This window comes from Pituophis catenifer, unplaced genomic scaffold (genome assembly GCF_029215685.1).
Source record: "Pituophis catenifer annectens isolate HBS135680 unplaced genomic scaffold, rPitCat1.0.hap2 SCAF_1, whole genome shotgun sequence".
NCBI classification, from domain to species: domain Eukaryota; kingdom Metazoa; phylum Chordata; class Lepidosauria; order Squamata; family Colubridae; genus Pituophis; species Pituophis catenifer.
The window spans coordinates 243,575,981-243,591,533 of record NW_027256881.1 but is presented as its reverse complement, the minus strand read 5'-3'; the positions used below and the strand labels follow the sequence as shown (position 1 = coordinate 243,591,533).

At 36.5% G+C, this 15,553-nt stretch overlaps 1 protein-coding gene across 1 annotated transcript in view; it reads left to right on the top strand.

The window, feature by feature from the left end:
• The first annotated feature begins 1,168 nt into the window (after positions 1 to 1,168).
• The window catches only part of CDHR5 (cadherin related family member 5), a 35,755-nt gene continuing 21,370 nt past the window's right edge, over positions 1,169 to 15,553 (top strand). The window contains exons 1-2 of the mRNA XM_070957379.1: positions 1,169 to 1,247; positions 2,212 to 2,399. Of these exons, the coding sequence (XP_070813480.1) occupies positions 1,169 to 1,247; positions 2,212 to 2,399 (267 nt within the window). The remainder of the gene's footprint in view (positions 1,248 to 2,211; positions 2,400 to 15,553) is intronic.

The window sequence follows — 15,553 nt, the reverse complement described above, 5'->3', positions numbered from 1 at the left end:
TACCCCTTCGCATTGTCATCTATTTTTATATCCATCCTCACATTGGTTAATTATGTAATACAGTTGTTTAATACAAATTCAACATTTTAATATAAATCAATTAGTTATATAACTATCTTTTTTGTATATTAATCAATATGAACATAAATATTCCAATTATTTCCATGCAATCCAATTTCATACAAATCAATTAATTATATTTACCAATAATAATAAACCAAATAATTTCCCCCATATATTCCTCCAAACCACAACTTAACCATTTCTGCTCAATTATCTCAAGTATCTCAATTATTACAATTCCCTAGTTAAATAGAGCTTTTTTTCTTTTGTGTTTTAAAATCTTGAACCTCCCCTTGCCCTAAATTTCCCATTGTTTGCAGTTTTGTACCTACCTTTTTTGGTGAGGAAAAAGAAAAAGAAATCTCTCTGCCTCATTTTGTCACATTGCAGCTAAGACCTTGCTTTCGCTTTCTCTTTTCAGCATAGCTAGGGGGAAAAAAACTTGCTCCAGGAATTTACCTCTTTGCAGCTAGCTCTTTGAAGCCCCGCGGCAAGAATTTAAAGTTTTTTTCCCTCTAGCCACCAGCTGGGACTCCGGAGGCAGCAATAGATTGGGAGTGGGCGGGGTAAGCGAACGGCGACCGGGCGATCCAACAGAGGCAGAGGATGAGGGTGAGTGACGGTGTGGGGAGGGCGAGAGAGGGCTTTGGTGACTCCTGGGAAATGGCCGTTCGACCCCCAAAGGGGTCGCGACCCCCAGGTTGAGAACCGCTGCTATAGGGTCTCCTGCTTGAGCAGTGGGTTAGACTAGAGGACCTCCAAGGTCCCTTCCAGCTCTATTCTGCACAATTCTGATTGTGATTGTGTAATCATTGAACTTGGAAGAACTGCCCACTAAGCAGATGGCCAGTGATGGCAGCAATAATCCGCCCTGCAAGGCAAGTCAAACTGACAAATGCTTTCAGCAAATGATGGCAGTAAATAAGTCATAAATAAGTGAATCAATAAACTGGGATGCAAAGGTTAAACTACTGTGTCAGTTCACAGTAATTTGCAACATTATTTCCTCCTTGAACAGTGAAAGGAAGATGCATCGTGACAACACATGAAGAAAACTGGATGGACTGTTTTCCCGTAATTCTTGGATTTGTCTCTTGTCTGCTTGATGGCTTTTCTCAGGCCGTTTTGTTCTTGTGTGCTCTTCCTCTTGCTATCAGTGACACAGGTTGAGACCCAGAATGCAAGTAAGTTGCTAGGGATGGGCAAAGCTTTCTCTATAGGATCAGATGTTTAAATGTGGTGATTGGGAATTGCTTACGTTAAGTTATTCCAGCACACACATAAAATAATTGAGACTCTTAATGTACAAATCTGAATGTGATATATAACAAGCACAAACATATTCACACGTGCACACGTCTGGATTTATTTAAAAGAAATGCTGATCATGTTCATAAGAGTTTACTGTCTTGAAAAATAGCATAAAGACAGTGCTTTGTCAAGGGAGATATATGTGTGTGTATATATGTGTGTATAAGTATATATATATATATATATATATATATATATATATATATATATATATATATATATATATATAATTTCTAATATTGTAAATATTTTACCAGACATGTTAACTGGTTAAATTAATAGTTTAAACTTTAATAAAAGTTTTCAAGAATCTAGACGAACATTTTAAAACAACACCTCAATTTCAAAGGTGACTATGTTTCATGTTTACTTAATGAGTTATATAAACAATTAATTTAAAATAATTACATGAAAAAGATGAAAGAATGTCCATACTGCTTATTTCCTTAGATTTAGATTGTCCACGTTGCAAGCTAGTAGATGATTTCAGAAGGAAGTTGACAAGCTAATTGTCCTCTGACACTACATAGGCTTTGACATGCATGTACTTGGATATGATGTTGTATAAAATGATTATTAGACAAGTATTTACCAACTTTCCCATTGCAGTGAGATTTGGCATAAACTCATCTCAAATGATATATATTGGAATGGAATAAAATTAGGGCTTCCAGAGCAAGGCTCTAAAATCCACTAGATATAACATTATTTTTGTTGCCATCCGCATCTAATAGCCCTAATAAAATAGAAGCTACATTCAAAGTGTGAATTCTTATGACTCTGTTTATATAAATTAATGCTTCTGCCGATATAATCTATTTTCTTCTGTTTTATCAGTATGTTCGGCAGACAACACTTTTGTGGACATAATGGAGAATAATAATCCAGGGTTGGTGGTGACTAACATTCATGCTGATCCTGGCATTATAGTCACAATTAAACCTTCTACAGAAGCAACTTCTCCCTCTGAATGGTTTGAAATAAAGGACTCACAACTCATCCTGAAAAAGTCTGTGGATTATGAGGTAATAGAATTGGAGGGGCTGAATGCCTTAAATCCAGCAGGAAATGGATGTCAGGGAAGCCTTTCCAACCTAGCCCTCTCCAGATGCACTGGATCTTTAATCCCCTTTTGGGAACTGTGGTCCAACTTTTATAGGGAATGCAAGCAGAGGTGGTATTCAGCAGGTTCTGACCAGTTCTGGAGAACCGGTAGTGGAAATTTTGAGTAGTTCGGAGAACCAGTAAATACCACCTGTGGCTGGCCCCATCTATTCTCTGCCTCCCGAGTCCCAGCTGACCGGAAGGAAATGGAGATTTTACAGTGTCCTTCCCCTGTAGTGGGGTGGGAATGAAGATTTTATAGTATCCTTCCCCTGCTATGCCCACCAAGCCAAGCCCACAGAACCAGTAGTAAAAAAATTTGAATCCCACCACTGAATGCAAGCTTGGGAAAGGTTGATCTATGATTGGTTGGTCAGTCAATCCCATGATGGTATTGGGGTGTATATGTATAAAGACTGTGTAAAATGCAAGTGAATTGACACAAGGGACACACAGTAAAACTCTTCGATAGTAAGACGTAATTAATACGTAGGTATTAGTAAGTACAGTATAGCACATGCTTTGTGCTTATCTGTTGTCCCAAAGTTATTTTTTCTAGCCCAAAGATTGTAGATAAGTGTCAATGCATCTTGGTAAAGTTAGTTGAAAACTCCCAGTGTTTCCTCCTTTCTGTACAGTAGGGGGGGGTCCTACTTACCTTTACTACCAGTTCGCGCACTCTTCTACACATGCGCAGAAGCGTTTTGATGATGTTGGGATCGGTGGCCGGAGCCTCCCACCAGCTTTACTACCGGTTCTATAGAACTGTTATGAACCGGGGGCAACCCACCACTGCTGTACAGGTGTACAATCTACCAAGTTTAAAGAAAGTGGAGAGGCCCAAGGAAGAATTTAGCTCTTCTGGAAGGCATATGGCAGTACCAAGCCTCACCTGCCTATAATGTGAGGACGCCTCTGCCTTCCTAAATGACTCCAATGACTATCTGCAAGGAAATCCCTCCCAACTGAGGTGATTCCAATATTGTAAAGCAGGGGCTGTTGCAATATTTTCAGGATCAGACTCAATAATGATAATAAGAGTTAGAGGTTTAAATATATTTCTCTTTAATTATAACAGGCATTCTATATTCACTGAATATTCACAGATAGAAGCAAGGAAAATGGTGAAGGTGGCTCCTTATATATACAAGGGGTGGAGCCAAGAATGGGAGTGGTGAATTATGAATACATTAGGAACCAAAGAATAAGTTAACCCCCGATGTCCCATATATACATTATTTACACATTAGGGAATAAGGCATTTACATCTCACAAATCCCCCTCTAAATGCCGGTTCGCTATACAACACCAATTACATTCAGATTCAGGACAATATAAGACATATAATTTTGATGTTAAATATTTGTGCTGTTTAGAAGGTAAAGGCTTCGTCAATATGTCAGCTAATTGTTCAGAGGTATCACAATGCACTGCTTTGATAAATCCATCTTGAGACAATTGTCTCACATGCTTAAATTTTATATCTATATGCCTGGACCTTTGTCCAATGGCATCGGATCTGGATATTTCAATGGCTGCTTTATTATCTTCATGCATAACAAAAGGCAAAGCAGGTTTTTTCCAAACATCTGAAATCAAATCATTAAACCATACAAGGTTATTTGCAGCTTTGGACAAACAAACATATTCCGCTTCTGTGGTCGAAGTGGCTACCAGTTCTTGTTTACCAGTGTACCAGTAAACTGGACAGTCATTTAATAGAAAAATATAACCAGAAGTGCTCTTTCTGCATGATATATCTCCAGCCCAATCCGCATCTGCGTAACATGTAAGTTTCGGTTCTTTACCATTACTAGGTTCTAATACTAAGCAAAAGTCTAATGTACTTTTCAGATATCTTAGAATTCTTTTGACTGCTTCCCAATGATACATTGTTGGTTTGCTAACATATCTTGACAATAAGTTGAGTGGTAATGCAATATCTGGCCTGGTCCAATTAGATATATAAAGAAGTGAACCTATGACTGATCTATAAAATGTATTATCCTTGAATTCAGGGGAAGATTCATCAGTGTTTCTAAGGAAATCAGTTTGCATAGGAGTGTCACAGGGTTTGGCATTGTTTAAATTGCATTTGTTCAGAAGTTCAATGATTTTATCTTTCTGAGTAAGTTTGAATCCCCTTCTAGTTTTGTTAATTTGTACACCAAGGTATTTGTTTACTTTACCTAGAGATTTCAACGAGAAATGTTCGTTTAGCTTATTTACAAAGGTTTCTCTTCTCTCCTTGTGTTTTCCTATATATAAAATATCATCTACATAAATTAATACAAATTCAATATGATCATCACTCTTTTTTACAAAGAAACAGTTATCAGCAGTGGTAGCGTTGAAATCCATGGTCTTAAGTACTTTTACCAAGCAATCGTACCATCTTTTGCCAGATTGCTTTAATCCGTATAGACTCTTGTTCAATAGCCAAATTTCATTCTTATTAGTGTATTGACTGTGTGGTGCTCTTACATATATTTCCTTATCTAGTTTTGCGTGTAAATACGCAGTCTGTATGTCATATTGAAATACATCAAGATTGAGTGCAGATGCCACTACTAGAGCTGTTTTAACACTCTCTGTTCTCACTGTGGGGGAGTATGTGTCAGTGTAGTCCTCCGGATATTTTTGTGCATAACCTTGTGCAACCAATCTAGCTTTGTATAGAGTATTGCCTCCTTCTAGATTCTTAATTTTATAAATCCACCTGGTACCTATAATCGTTTTATCTTTAGGTGCAATTGCAGGTGTAAACACATTTAATCCTTGCAAACTTTCCATCTCTTTTTTCATAGCTAGTTCCCATTTTTCCTTTTCTTCACGAGGGAGTTTTAATACTTCCTCATATGTATTAGGTGTCATTTGTTCACCATCCATATGCATTATGTAATCTCTGTATTTATTTGGTACTTGATTTCTATTGTTTCTAATAGCTCTTTCGGGTTTGCTATGGTTATCATGCAAATATCTTGCTTCCTTTTTTGTTAATGTGTCTGTCTTTATTTTGTGCTGACTATTTGTCCAAGTTTTGGTTTTGTTTTTATTTTTGTTGATATTTTGATTTTCTATTGTCCCTTCCTCACAAGATTTTGTATCTTTGCATTTATTTGGAAATATTTCATTAAGATGTAATTTAGACCAATTGGCCTGTTCATGGAACACAGCTGTTCTGGAGACTATAAATTTGTTATTATTATCAATGAATCTGTACCCTTTGGTGCCAGTTTCATATCCCATAAATCTTAATCTTCTGGATACGTTTTCTCCCTTTCTTCTCAACTGCTTAGGTATGTGTACGTCTGCAGTGACTCCAAATATGTGCATGTGTGCTAATTTGGGTTTCCTATTATACATCACCTCATATGGTGTTTTATTCACAATACTGGACCAGGTTCTATTTTGAGTGTAATTTGAGTAATGTAAGGCCTCTGACCAAAATTGTTTGCCTAAACCAGCATCCTCTAATGTGCACCTAATCATGGTTTGTAGTGTGGAATTCTTTCTCTCTGCAATCCCGTTTTGGAACGCAGAAAATGGACTAGACGTGAAATGTAGCATTCCTCTATCCTTTAACCATTGGGAGAATTCTTTAGACATGAATTCACATCCCCTATCTGTCATAATTTGTTTTATTCTGATATTATGTTGTGTTTCTATGCGTTTGTAGAATTCCTTAAATTTCTGAAAGGTTTCATCCTTGTGTTTTAATGTGTAAACAAAACCATAGCGACTGTAATCGTCTACTATTGTTAGGAAGTAACGTTTTCTATAAGTGATTGATGGAGTTAATGGACCAACTAGGTCCATATGTACTAAGTCAAAAATTTTGTTAGTTGATCTGTTGGATTTTTTTGGTCTGGGACTAGTTTTTAGTTTAGTGGATTTACATACTGAGCATTCCAAATAATTTTCACAATTTTTTATTTTGACACCTTCTGCGTGTTCAGTCATTTTTTGTACTACAGGAAAACTTGCATGTCCTAACTTCCTATGCAAGATGTGAGCACACTCATCATGAATTGGTTTACCTATTCTTGGTTTCTTCTCATTGTGTGTATTTGCGTGATCATGAGATATTTTACATTCATCATTGTCACTGTTACTAACATTTTCATCATCTGCCTCAATACAATCTTCCATATTTGAATCAATGTTATGTAACCATCTTTCTTTTGTTATTAGATAGGGTAGGCCTCCTTTAATCATCACAGTGCCTACATTTGTTTTGTCCTTCTCTAAAGTTGCTTTCCCCTTTGAGAAAACTATATTGATGTCAGAATCTCTGCTTAGTTTTATGGCACTTAGTATGTTATGAGGTATTTCTGGAATTAACAATACCCCCTCTATTTTTCCTAGGCCAGGCAAGGTCACATTTCCTCTGCCTAATACTTGAACCTTTTCTTGATTAGCTACCTTTATTACAAATTTATCTTCTGTAAATGAAGACAATATATTTTTGTTATTAGTGGTGTGGTTGGTTGCCCCAGAATCAATAAGCCAATTATTGTTCTCATTTTGTTGTGTTTTAGTGCTGTCTTGTTTATTTAGTCCATTCAGTGAACCAGATTTTCTCTCTTTTGAATTTTCTCTATTCCCTCTACTATCTCTGTAATTTGGTGGGCTTCTATATTTATGTCTATCTGTGGAAGACTGTCTATAATTGTATTTGCTCCTATACTCTGACCTATGTCTCTCCTTTGGGATTTTGGGACAGTCTCTTCTATTGTGTTCCCTGGACCCACAATTATGGCATTTAAAAGCTTCATTGTATTTTTCCTGGAAAGCTACTTTCCTAAAAGATTTGTGTTCTGTGTGATTGCTGGAACGATTTTTTCTTGAATTGTCTTCTGCTATCAATTTGTTAGATAGACTTTCTATGGATAAATATCCTAGATTGATGGTGTCTAAGTGTGACATAAAACTATCCCATGATGAATCAAGTGAATTGATAATAACACTTTTCATTGTTTGATCTGAAATCACTTCCCCCCTCAAATGCAGCTCAGCTCTTATTTTGTTTAGAGATATCAAATGCTCACTTATGGAAACCCCTGGTTTTACTCTGGAAGAAAAGAAATCCTTAGACATTCTTGTAGTGGTAGCTACACTATCGCTGTGAAACAGATTAAACATGCATTGAATTATTTCTGAAACAGTTAGGTTTGGTTTGATGCTATGATACATTGCAGGAGACACGCTAGATATTATTAAGAAAAATGCTCTATGATGTAAACAATCTATTTTTAAAGTCCAAGGTCTTCTTGGAGGACTAGTGATAAAGAATAGTAAATTTTCTTTCATAAAGACAACCTGGAGCTGTTGATACCATTCTTGCAAATTAATGCCATCAACTCTAAGTTTTGGGAAGTCACTGGGTAAGTTTCCCACATTATTTTGTCCATTACTTACAACCTGAGGTAGTCCGTGGTCTCGCAAGTGCAGGAAATTGCAAAACGGCATGGGGATGCTCGCAACGAGTCTGCGCGGTTCTCTGGCCAGTTCAAGTCTTTCCGGACCGTCTACGTAGTTTCGCACATGCGCGTTGCTCATTTCTTCTTTGGCGTCGTCGTGGAAGGTTCTCTCCATTGCAGCTCGCTCGCTCCGCTCCTCTTCAGACGAGTCGGTTTCTGGCTCGGTTTTAGGAGTTTTGATGGCGGCGACTGCTCTTTTCTTTCTTTTGTGTGCGTTGATACTTGATCCGGTCTGCGGTGTAGGGCGGAATCGACATGGCTCTCTGGGCTCGGGCGTCGTCGCTCTCGAAGTCAGGATGGGAGCGTGCAGGTCTTGAGTTATCGGCTTGTTCTCTAGCTTCTTCGTTGTCGCTTTGGAAATTTTTAATTTTGGCCCAAATGCAGCAAAAAGCGTCTTCATTGCTGACTTTACTTGGGATTTCGTTAAGTCGTCTTCGCTTTCTGATTCTGGTTCTTCTGAAGAGTTTGAATCTTCCTTTTCGCTTTCGTTGTCTGATAACGTTTTTCGCGCCAGAAATTTTGAACTGGGCATTTTGATTGGCTCTGCTTCGCTCACTTTGGAGGCTTGTTGGAACCAAGATGGCTGCCATTCAAAATTTCGCGCGGGATCACATCTTTTCTTTTTCATAACGACTTTCTCTGTAGTCATATCACTCACAGTTTTTTGGTCTTTGGGTTTCTCTTTAGCAATGTTTTTCTCTCTCGCTGCTCCGCTGTTTTTCAGCATTTCTTGGAGATTCGCGATGAGGCTTTCATCATTCTTCTGGCTTTTTAATAGTTTTAATATCTCTGACCTGAGTTCGTTATTTTCTATTTCGATTTCCTCCTGGTCATTATTTTCATTTATTAGTTCTTCTTCTTCAGTGGTGTATTCTTCGGATTCTCTCGAAATCGCGTTTGTGGATTCGTTGATTATTTCTTGTTCAGTTTCTATTTCTTTGCTGTAGGCCCTGGTGTTGGGCCTATCTTTCTTAGACATCTTTAAGTATTTATTGAGTCAATTAACCATCCTCTGCTACCAGCTTGTTGCAATATTTTCAGGATCAGACTCAATAATGATAATAAGAGTTAGAGGTTTAAATATATTTCTCTTTAATTATAACAGGCATTCTATATTCACTGAATATTCACAGATAGAAGCAAGGAAAATGGTGAAGGTGGCTCCTTATATATACAAGGGGTGGAGCCAAGAATGGGAGTGGTGAATTATGAATACATTAGGAACCAAAGAATAAGTTAACCCCCGATGTCCCATATATACATTATTTACACATTAGGGAATAAGGCATTTACATCTCACAGGGGCAATGTGGATAACCTAATACCTTTAGCCAGGATGGTTAAAAATCTAGAGAGGCTCCATTTTTACAGCATGCTAAATTTGGTTAAGGTTAATTCTGGCTGAGCTTTTTGACTCCAACCCATCTATCACTTTTTGTGAGCTCAGAAGATGAATTAATTCAGTTAATGGTTTTAGTATGCTCTATGAACACAATCTATCAGTGGAAAGGATTCAATACGGGTAGTCCTCCACTTACAACAGCTCATTTAGTGACAGTTTGAAGTTTCAACGGCAGTAAAAAAAAAAGTGACTTATTACAATTTTTTACCCTTATGACTGTTGCAGCATCCCCATGGTCACATGATCAAAATTTAGATGCTTGGCAACTAAGTCATATTTATGATGGTTGCAGTGTCCCGGGATCATGTGATCCCCTTTTGTGACCTTCTGACAAACAAAGACAATGGGGAAGCCAGAATCCCTTAACAACCATGTTACTAATTTAACAACTGCAGTGATTCACTTAACAGCTGTAGGAAGAAAGGTCGCAAAATGGGGCAAATTCACTTAACAACTGTCTCACTTACTAACAGAAATTTTGGGCTCACTGGTGGCCATAAGTCGAGGACTGCCTGTTCTTCAAGTGGAAGATCTCAAAGGTGCTCAGTACCTCTCGTTCTTTTTGCTGTCTGAGTCCAATGAAAACCACTTTGCAACCACTTTGTCCCATGTGCTTGTTAGGTATATATAAGGCCACTGAATTTCCCTAGAAGTGTACTGTATGAAAATTTGAAACTAAGCGGCATGAAAGCTCTTTATCCTCTCTCAGAGTTAAACATTATCCACCCTTGATATTGTAAGTCTCGAGCCTGCTTATTTTTGTACTAGTTCAACCTCTGAGCAGTGCCCCCAGTGTGCTGGGTGGTCCAAATGGAAATATTTTTCCCTTTCATCAATAGGCCCTGCTTTCCACTCTTGAAGGTTTCAAATAGAGGCACAGAATAGGAACAGAGATTCAGAGACCCGGAAACCTGGAGTAATTGCTAGATGGACTGCATTCTCCTATGAAAGAGTATAAATCTGTAAAGACCAGTACAGAAATAGAGAAACCTAAGATATTTTCCTCGCTGTGATACCATTAGAATGCATTCTTTTTTGTTTCATTTACTGTTGAAAAGGGAATTCAAATTAAACTCAGAAAAAAGAAATAGGGAGAAAGAATAAAAAGTACAAAGAAAGAAAAAAAGAAAAAAGTAAGGCAAAGGCACAGAAAAGAAATATGTAAAAATTGACTTCCAATCTTCATCATAACAAGTAAAAACACATTTGATAAGTCTTCACCCAACCCCCGATAAGACTGCAAACAAATATCTCTTCTTCCTATAACCCATCCCTTCTATATGCAAAATCATAAATCATCAACTTTTCAGTCCTGCTGTCAGCAAAAAGTCTATAAAGGACTATCAGAGTTTTATAAATCATGTTTTATTTTAACATTCAACTTTATATTCTTTTACTTCTGTCCATCTTGATTTTTAATAAATTCAGATGTTGTTGTAGGATTTGGCCTCTCTTCAATTTTTCTTTTTCCCATCACAGAACCTTCTTTAAAGTTTTAGCAAACCTCCTGTAAAAAATTATCCAGATTATTGTCTTGGTTTATCATTTGTATTTTCACATTGATTTTCAAAGCTTTAACCAGCCTTTTTTGAGTATCCAATAAAAAAATCCTTATCAGGTTCATTCTCTTAGCTTGCCATTTGTAATTCCACTTTAATTGCCTTCTCCAATGTGTAATTCACACTTTTTTGTATTTCAACCTGGATTTTCAAAACTTTAACAAACTTATTTTGTGTATCCAGTAAAAGGTCCCTTATCAGAGTTATTCTCTTCATTTATTATTTGTAATTCCCCTTTAACTGCCTTCCCTATCTTCTTTCCAAATTATTTTATTAAACATGTTGGATAAAGCTATAAAAGATAATATAGACTAAAAAAGAGAACAAAAACAAAATCAAAAAAGAAATATATAAAGAAAATATCTATCCTCCCTCCTCCACACAAGAAAAAGACTTCCTGTTTATTCTCTTTGTGGCAGACTTACACAAATAAGTCTGTATTCTCTTCACCTCCCCTTAGCTAACCAATATAAACTCTTCATCGCATAAATAACCATCTCTTAACAATAGGCAAATCAAATAAGTAACATTTTCCTCAATCCAGTAATCAGGAAAATGTCCAAACAGAGCTTTTAACATTAATTAATATGTATAAAACTCATCATTCCATATCTTGCCTCTTAACTATAACAAAATCCCATTTAAAAGTCCTGAAATGATGCTAATATCCTACTGTAAACAAAATTTTTAAAAATTCTTTAGCGCTTTAAATAGTCTCTCTTATAAATCCACCAAAGGGAAATGATTCCAGTTATTCTTGGGGATTTTTTTTCCTTCTTGATTTTCAGAACCTCATCCAGTGTATCTGGTAACACATTTTTATTTAAAGTTCATATCTTCCTGAAATAAATTTTGCTGCCTATCTCGTTTGGTAACATCTTCATTTTGGAACAAGTTGTTCTCTAGCAGACACAACTTAACTGTCATTTCTTGACACAAAACTCTACGCAATTCTTCAAAGATATCTCTAAAACATCATTATAGACGGCTTGTTTTATAATTCCAATTTCAAAAAGATTTTTTCTTTTCCACAGGCATATTTTTTTAATATAGTTTCAAAATTTTAATATTTAAGGTCCAAAATTCTTAACATTTTCTGAGCCCTTAAAACTTTCTGTTGCCAAAACTTTGTTTACATTTTGCTGTCTGTTTTAAGTTAATATTTATTCTGAAAGTAGATCTTTATATTCTTATATTGAGGATTGAAGGTTCACTCACCTGATGTTTCCAGCTTTGTTACTCTGCACTACTATTAAACTTCTCATCGTTCCTATCACTCATGTCCTCCCACTTATGACTGTATGACTGTAACTTGTTGCTTGTATCCTTACAATCTATATTGACTAATATGATTGCTTATTTGTACCTTATAACTATCATTAAGTGTTGTACTTTAAGATTCTTGACGAATGTATCTTTTCTTTTATGTACACTGAGAGCATATGCACTGACAAATTCCTTGTGTGTCCAATCACACTTGGCCAATAAAGAATTCTATTCTATGAAGGTGTCCAAGTTTTAAAAAAACCATTAATAGGCAATTTTGGAAAATAATTAGCAAGGGAAGTTAGCACAACTTAGTGTCCTTTGCAAGGTTCCATTTGCAGCTGAAGCAAAATGGCAAATTCCCCCATCTCTCAATCCCCCCCCCCTTCACATACAGGAGATCACTGTCTTGCATTCACTTGTGAGAAAAAGGAACGTTCATCAGGAGTTTGTGCAATCTTGTGTCACTCTTTGATCCACAGATGGCAGCTCAGCTTGTTGGCAATGCTGTAGTCAATCTGCCATCTTTCCCATGAAGCCCTGCCTTCTCTAATCCATGCCTTTTTATTATCCAATATTTTCTAATTCTAGTATTTCTGCATCAGATTTAATATCTTCTGGACATACAGTAGTATATCCATAGAAGCAGACATCATTGCTGACAATTCTGATTTTGTAACTACTAATGTTTGGCCCCATTCTTCAAAATCTCTTCAAGTATTTCTAATGTTATAGGATCTTGTGTTATTTTGTAAATACCCACACTAATAAAAAAAAAAATTGAAGGCATTTATGAGCATGAGCTGTGGTGACGCAGTGATTAGAATGCAATATTGAAAGCTAACTCTGTCCATAGCCAGGAGTTTGATTCTGATCAGTTTGAGATTGATTCGGCCTTCCATCCTTCCAGGATCAGTAAAATTAGGACCCAGATTGTTGGTGGCAATACACTGACATTTGTAAAAAAAATCTTTAAATTCTTAAACTTACAGTTAATTTTTCTTTTATTAAAGAAGGAAAGTAAGCTCTCCAGATAGCTTTTCAAAACTGTTGTTCCAAAGATTTATAATAGAGTATTGAATAAACAACTTTTGATTAGAAAGTGAGGTTAGTGGACTCAATGTCCTTTGAAGGGTTCTGCTGCGATTGAGAGCATAACTGGTCCCTTCATCTGGTTCTCAGACCCACAGCATCCTCATAAGAAGCAACTCTCCAGAGCACATGTGGGTGATATCCCATCCTCTTCTTTTTTTTCTTTTTTCTTTTGGATTTTTATTGAATAACATAATAGTACAATTCAATATTTTCGGTTTGGCTACGTTCAACCATGCTATATACTTATATAAGTAGTATTTAATAGATTACATAAATATTTTAAGATTAAGATATGAATTACTTATAAGTTATTACTATGTAAATTATGATGTAGATTATTGCTTAAGATACATAGATTACATAAATGATTTGATACTATCCCCCTTAGTTCAAATTAACATTTACATTTATTTTCCAACCACCTATACCACATTTCCCATACCGTGTAGAATTCCAAGTTCTCGTTCTCATTTAACACATGTGTTAGCCTGCACATTTCTGCGCATTCTAATATTTTACTGATTATCTGCTCTTCTGATGGGCGTCCTTTCTCTTTCCATTGCTTTGCATATATTAATCTAGCGGCTGTGATGATGTGCGTGATTAAATATTTCTTTTTCTTTCCATATACCCTTTTTGGTACTCCCAGGAGAAAAGTCTCTGGCGCCAAATTAATGTTTTCCTCTATTACTTCTTGAATTCATCTTTGTATTGTTCTCCAAAATTTTGTCGCTTCAGGACATGTCCACCACATATGGTAGAAGGTACCTTGACAGTGGCCACACTTCCAGCACTTTGGGCTTGCGTTCGGGTATATTTTTGCTATCCTGGATGGCGCTAAGTGCCACGTATACAGCATTTTATATTGGTTCTCCTTATATGTTACTGCTCTTGTCAATTTGAGGTTACTATTCCAGATTGCTTCCCAATCGTCTAAATTTATGTTATATCCGATACTTTTCCCCCAGGCAATCATCTGATCTTTAACTATTTCTCCTTCCCTATCATATTCAAGCAAATAAGAATATAGTTTGGCTAGTAATTTATTATCTACTCCCATCCATATCTTGTCAAATCCATTAATCCCCATTTCTAAACCACATTCCTCCTTATCCATTTTGTATTGTGATTTAATTTGTAGATAGGGCCACCAGTCAATATAGATCCCTTGCTCCTTCAAGGCCTCATTCGTTTTAAGATTGCCACTATCATCTAAGATATCTTGATATCTAAACATTTTCTCCGTGCCTAGCATATTCGGATAGATCATTGCCTCCATTGTGGAGGTCCATTTCGGAATTTTTGTGTAGTGTGCATGTCTAATTTCCTTTCAGGTCCGCATTAATACATCTCTGATTTTGTGCCTATGGAAGTACGTCCTTGCCCCTTTTTCTTTGTCATCCTCTTCTTATCCAGAGAGGTTTTGAAGAGTTAATCTATTTACTGCAGTTTTTGCTGCAGTCATCATATTTCCTCTGTCAGAGATGTGTTTAAGTTCCCATATCTCTATTGGAAATCCACTTGTTTTCCATTACAATAAGACTACAGTTAAAACAATTGATGCAAAATATAGTTTTTCAAAGCCCCAGCTAAAATGATTTATATTTTAACCAGCTAAAAGTCTAATTTTAAATATGGAAGGATTGCTGTTTGTTGATTCTTTAAAAATGGCTGAAGGTAGAGCAATTTAAGAGTAGAAGTTCTGTAGTGTATATATCTCTCTTATATCCAGATCTTTGAATGGAGAATTATTGTTCTTCTCCCTTATTGCCTATCACACATATATCAGGAGTAACAGAGATCATGAACACAAATACATATACAAATGCTTGTAAAAATAATACTTGGTGAAGCTGCTAGTTTGAATGGAAGAGTAGAAATCTTCTTCTTACCCTTTAATCGCTTTAATCTTAAATGCTCAACTCAGGATCACCTGTGAATGAATCATCTCCTCCCTGAGATATCCAGATGTATGTTCAATTGTTAAGCAACCTCTCCAGTTCTGTTGCACTGAAAAAACAACCAGTTTCTCCTAGGAGATAGCTTTTACTTATCTTCACAAAAACTAGGGGAGAGAGAGATTGAAACTGCTGGATCTTATGTATGTTTTACAAAACAGGGCGGGAGATATTTTCCCAAGATCAAGGACAGCAGTTTCTCATTGAAAGCTGTTTGGGGGAGGGGTGAGCAGATGACAGAAAGGTATTCAATGCTGAACAAAATGCATGGCATGTTGGCTCTCAGGGACCTCCATTTGACTTCAAGGGGAC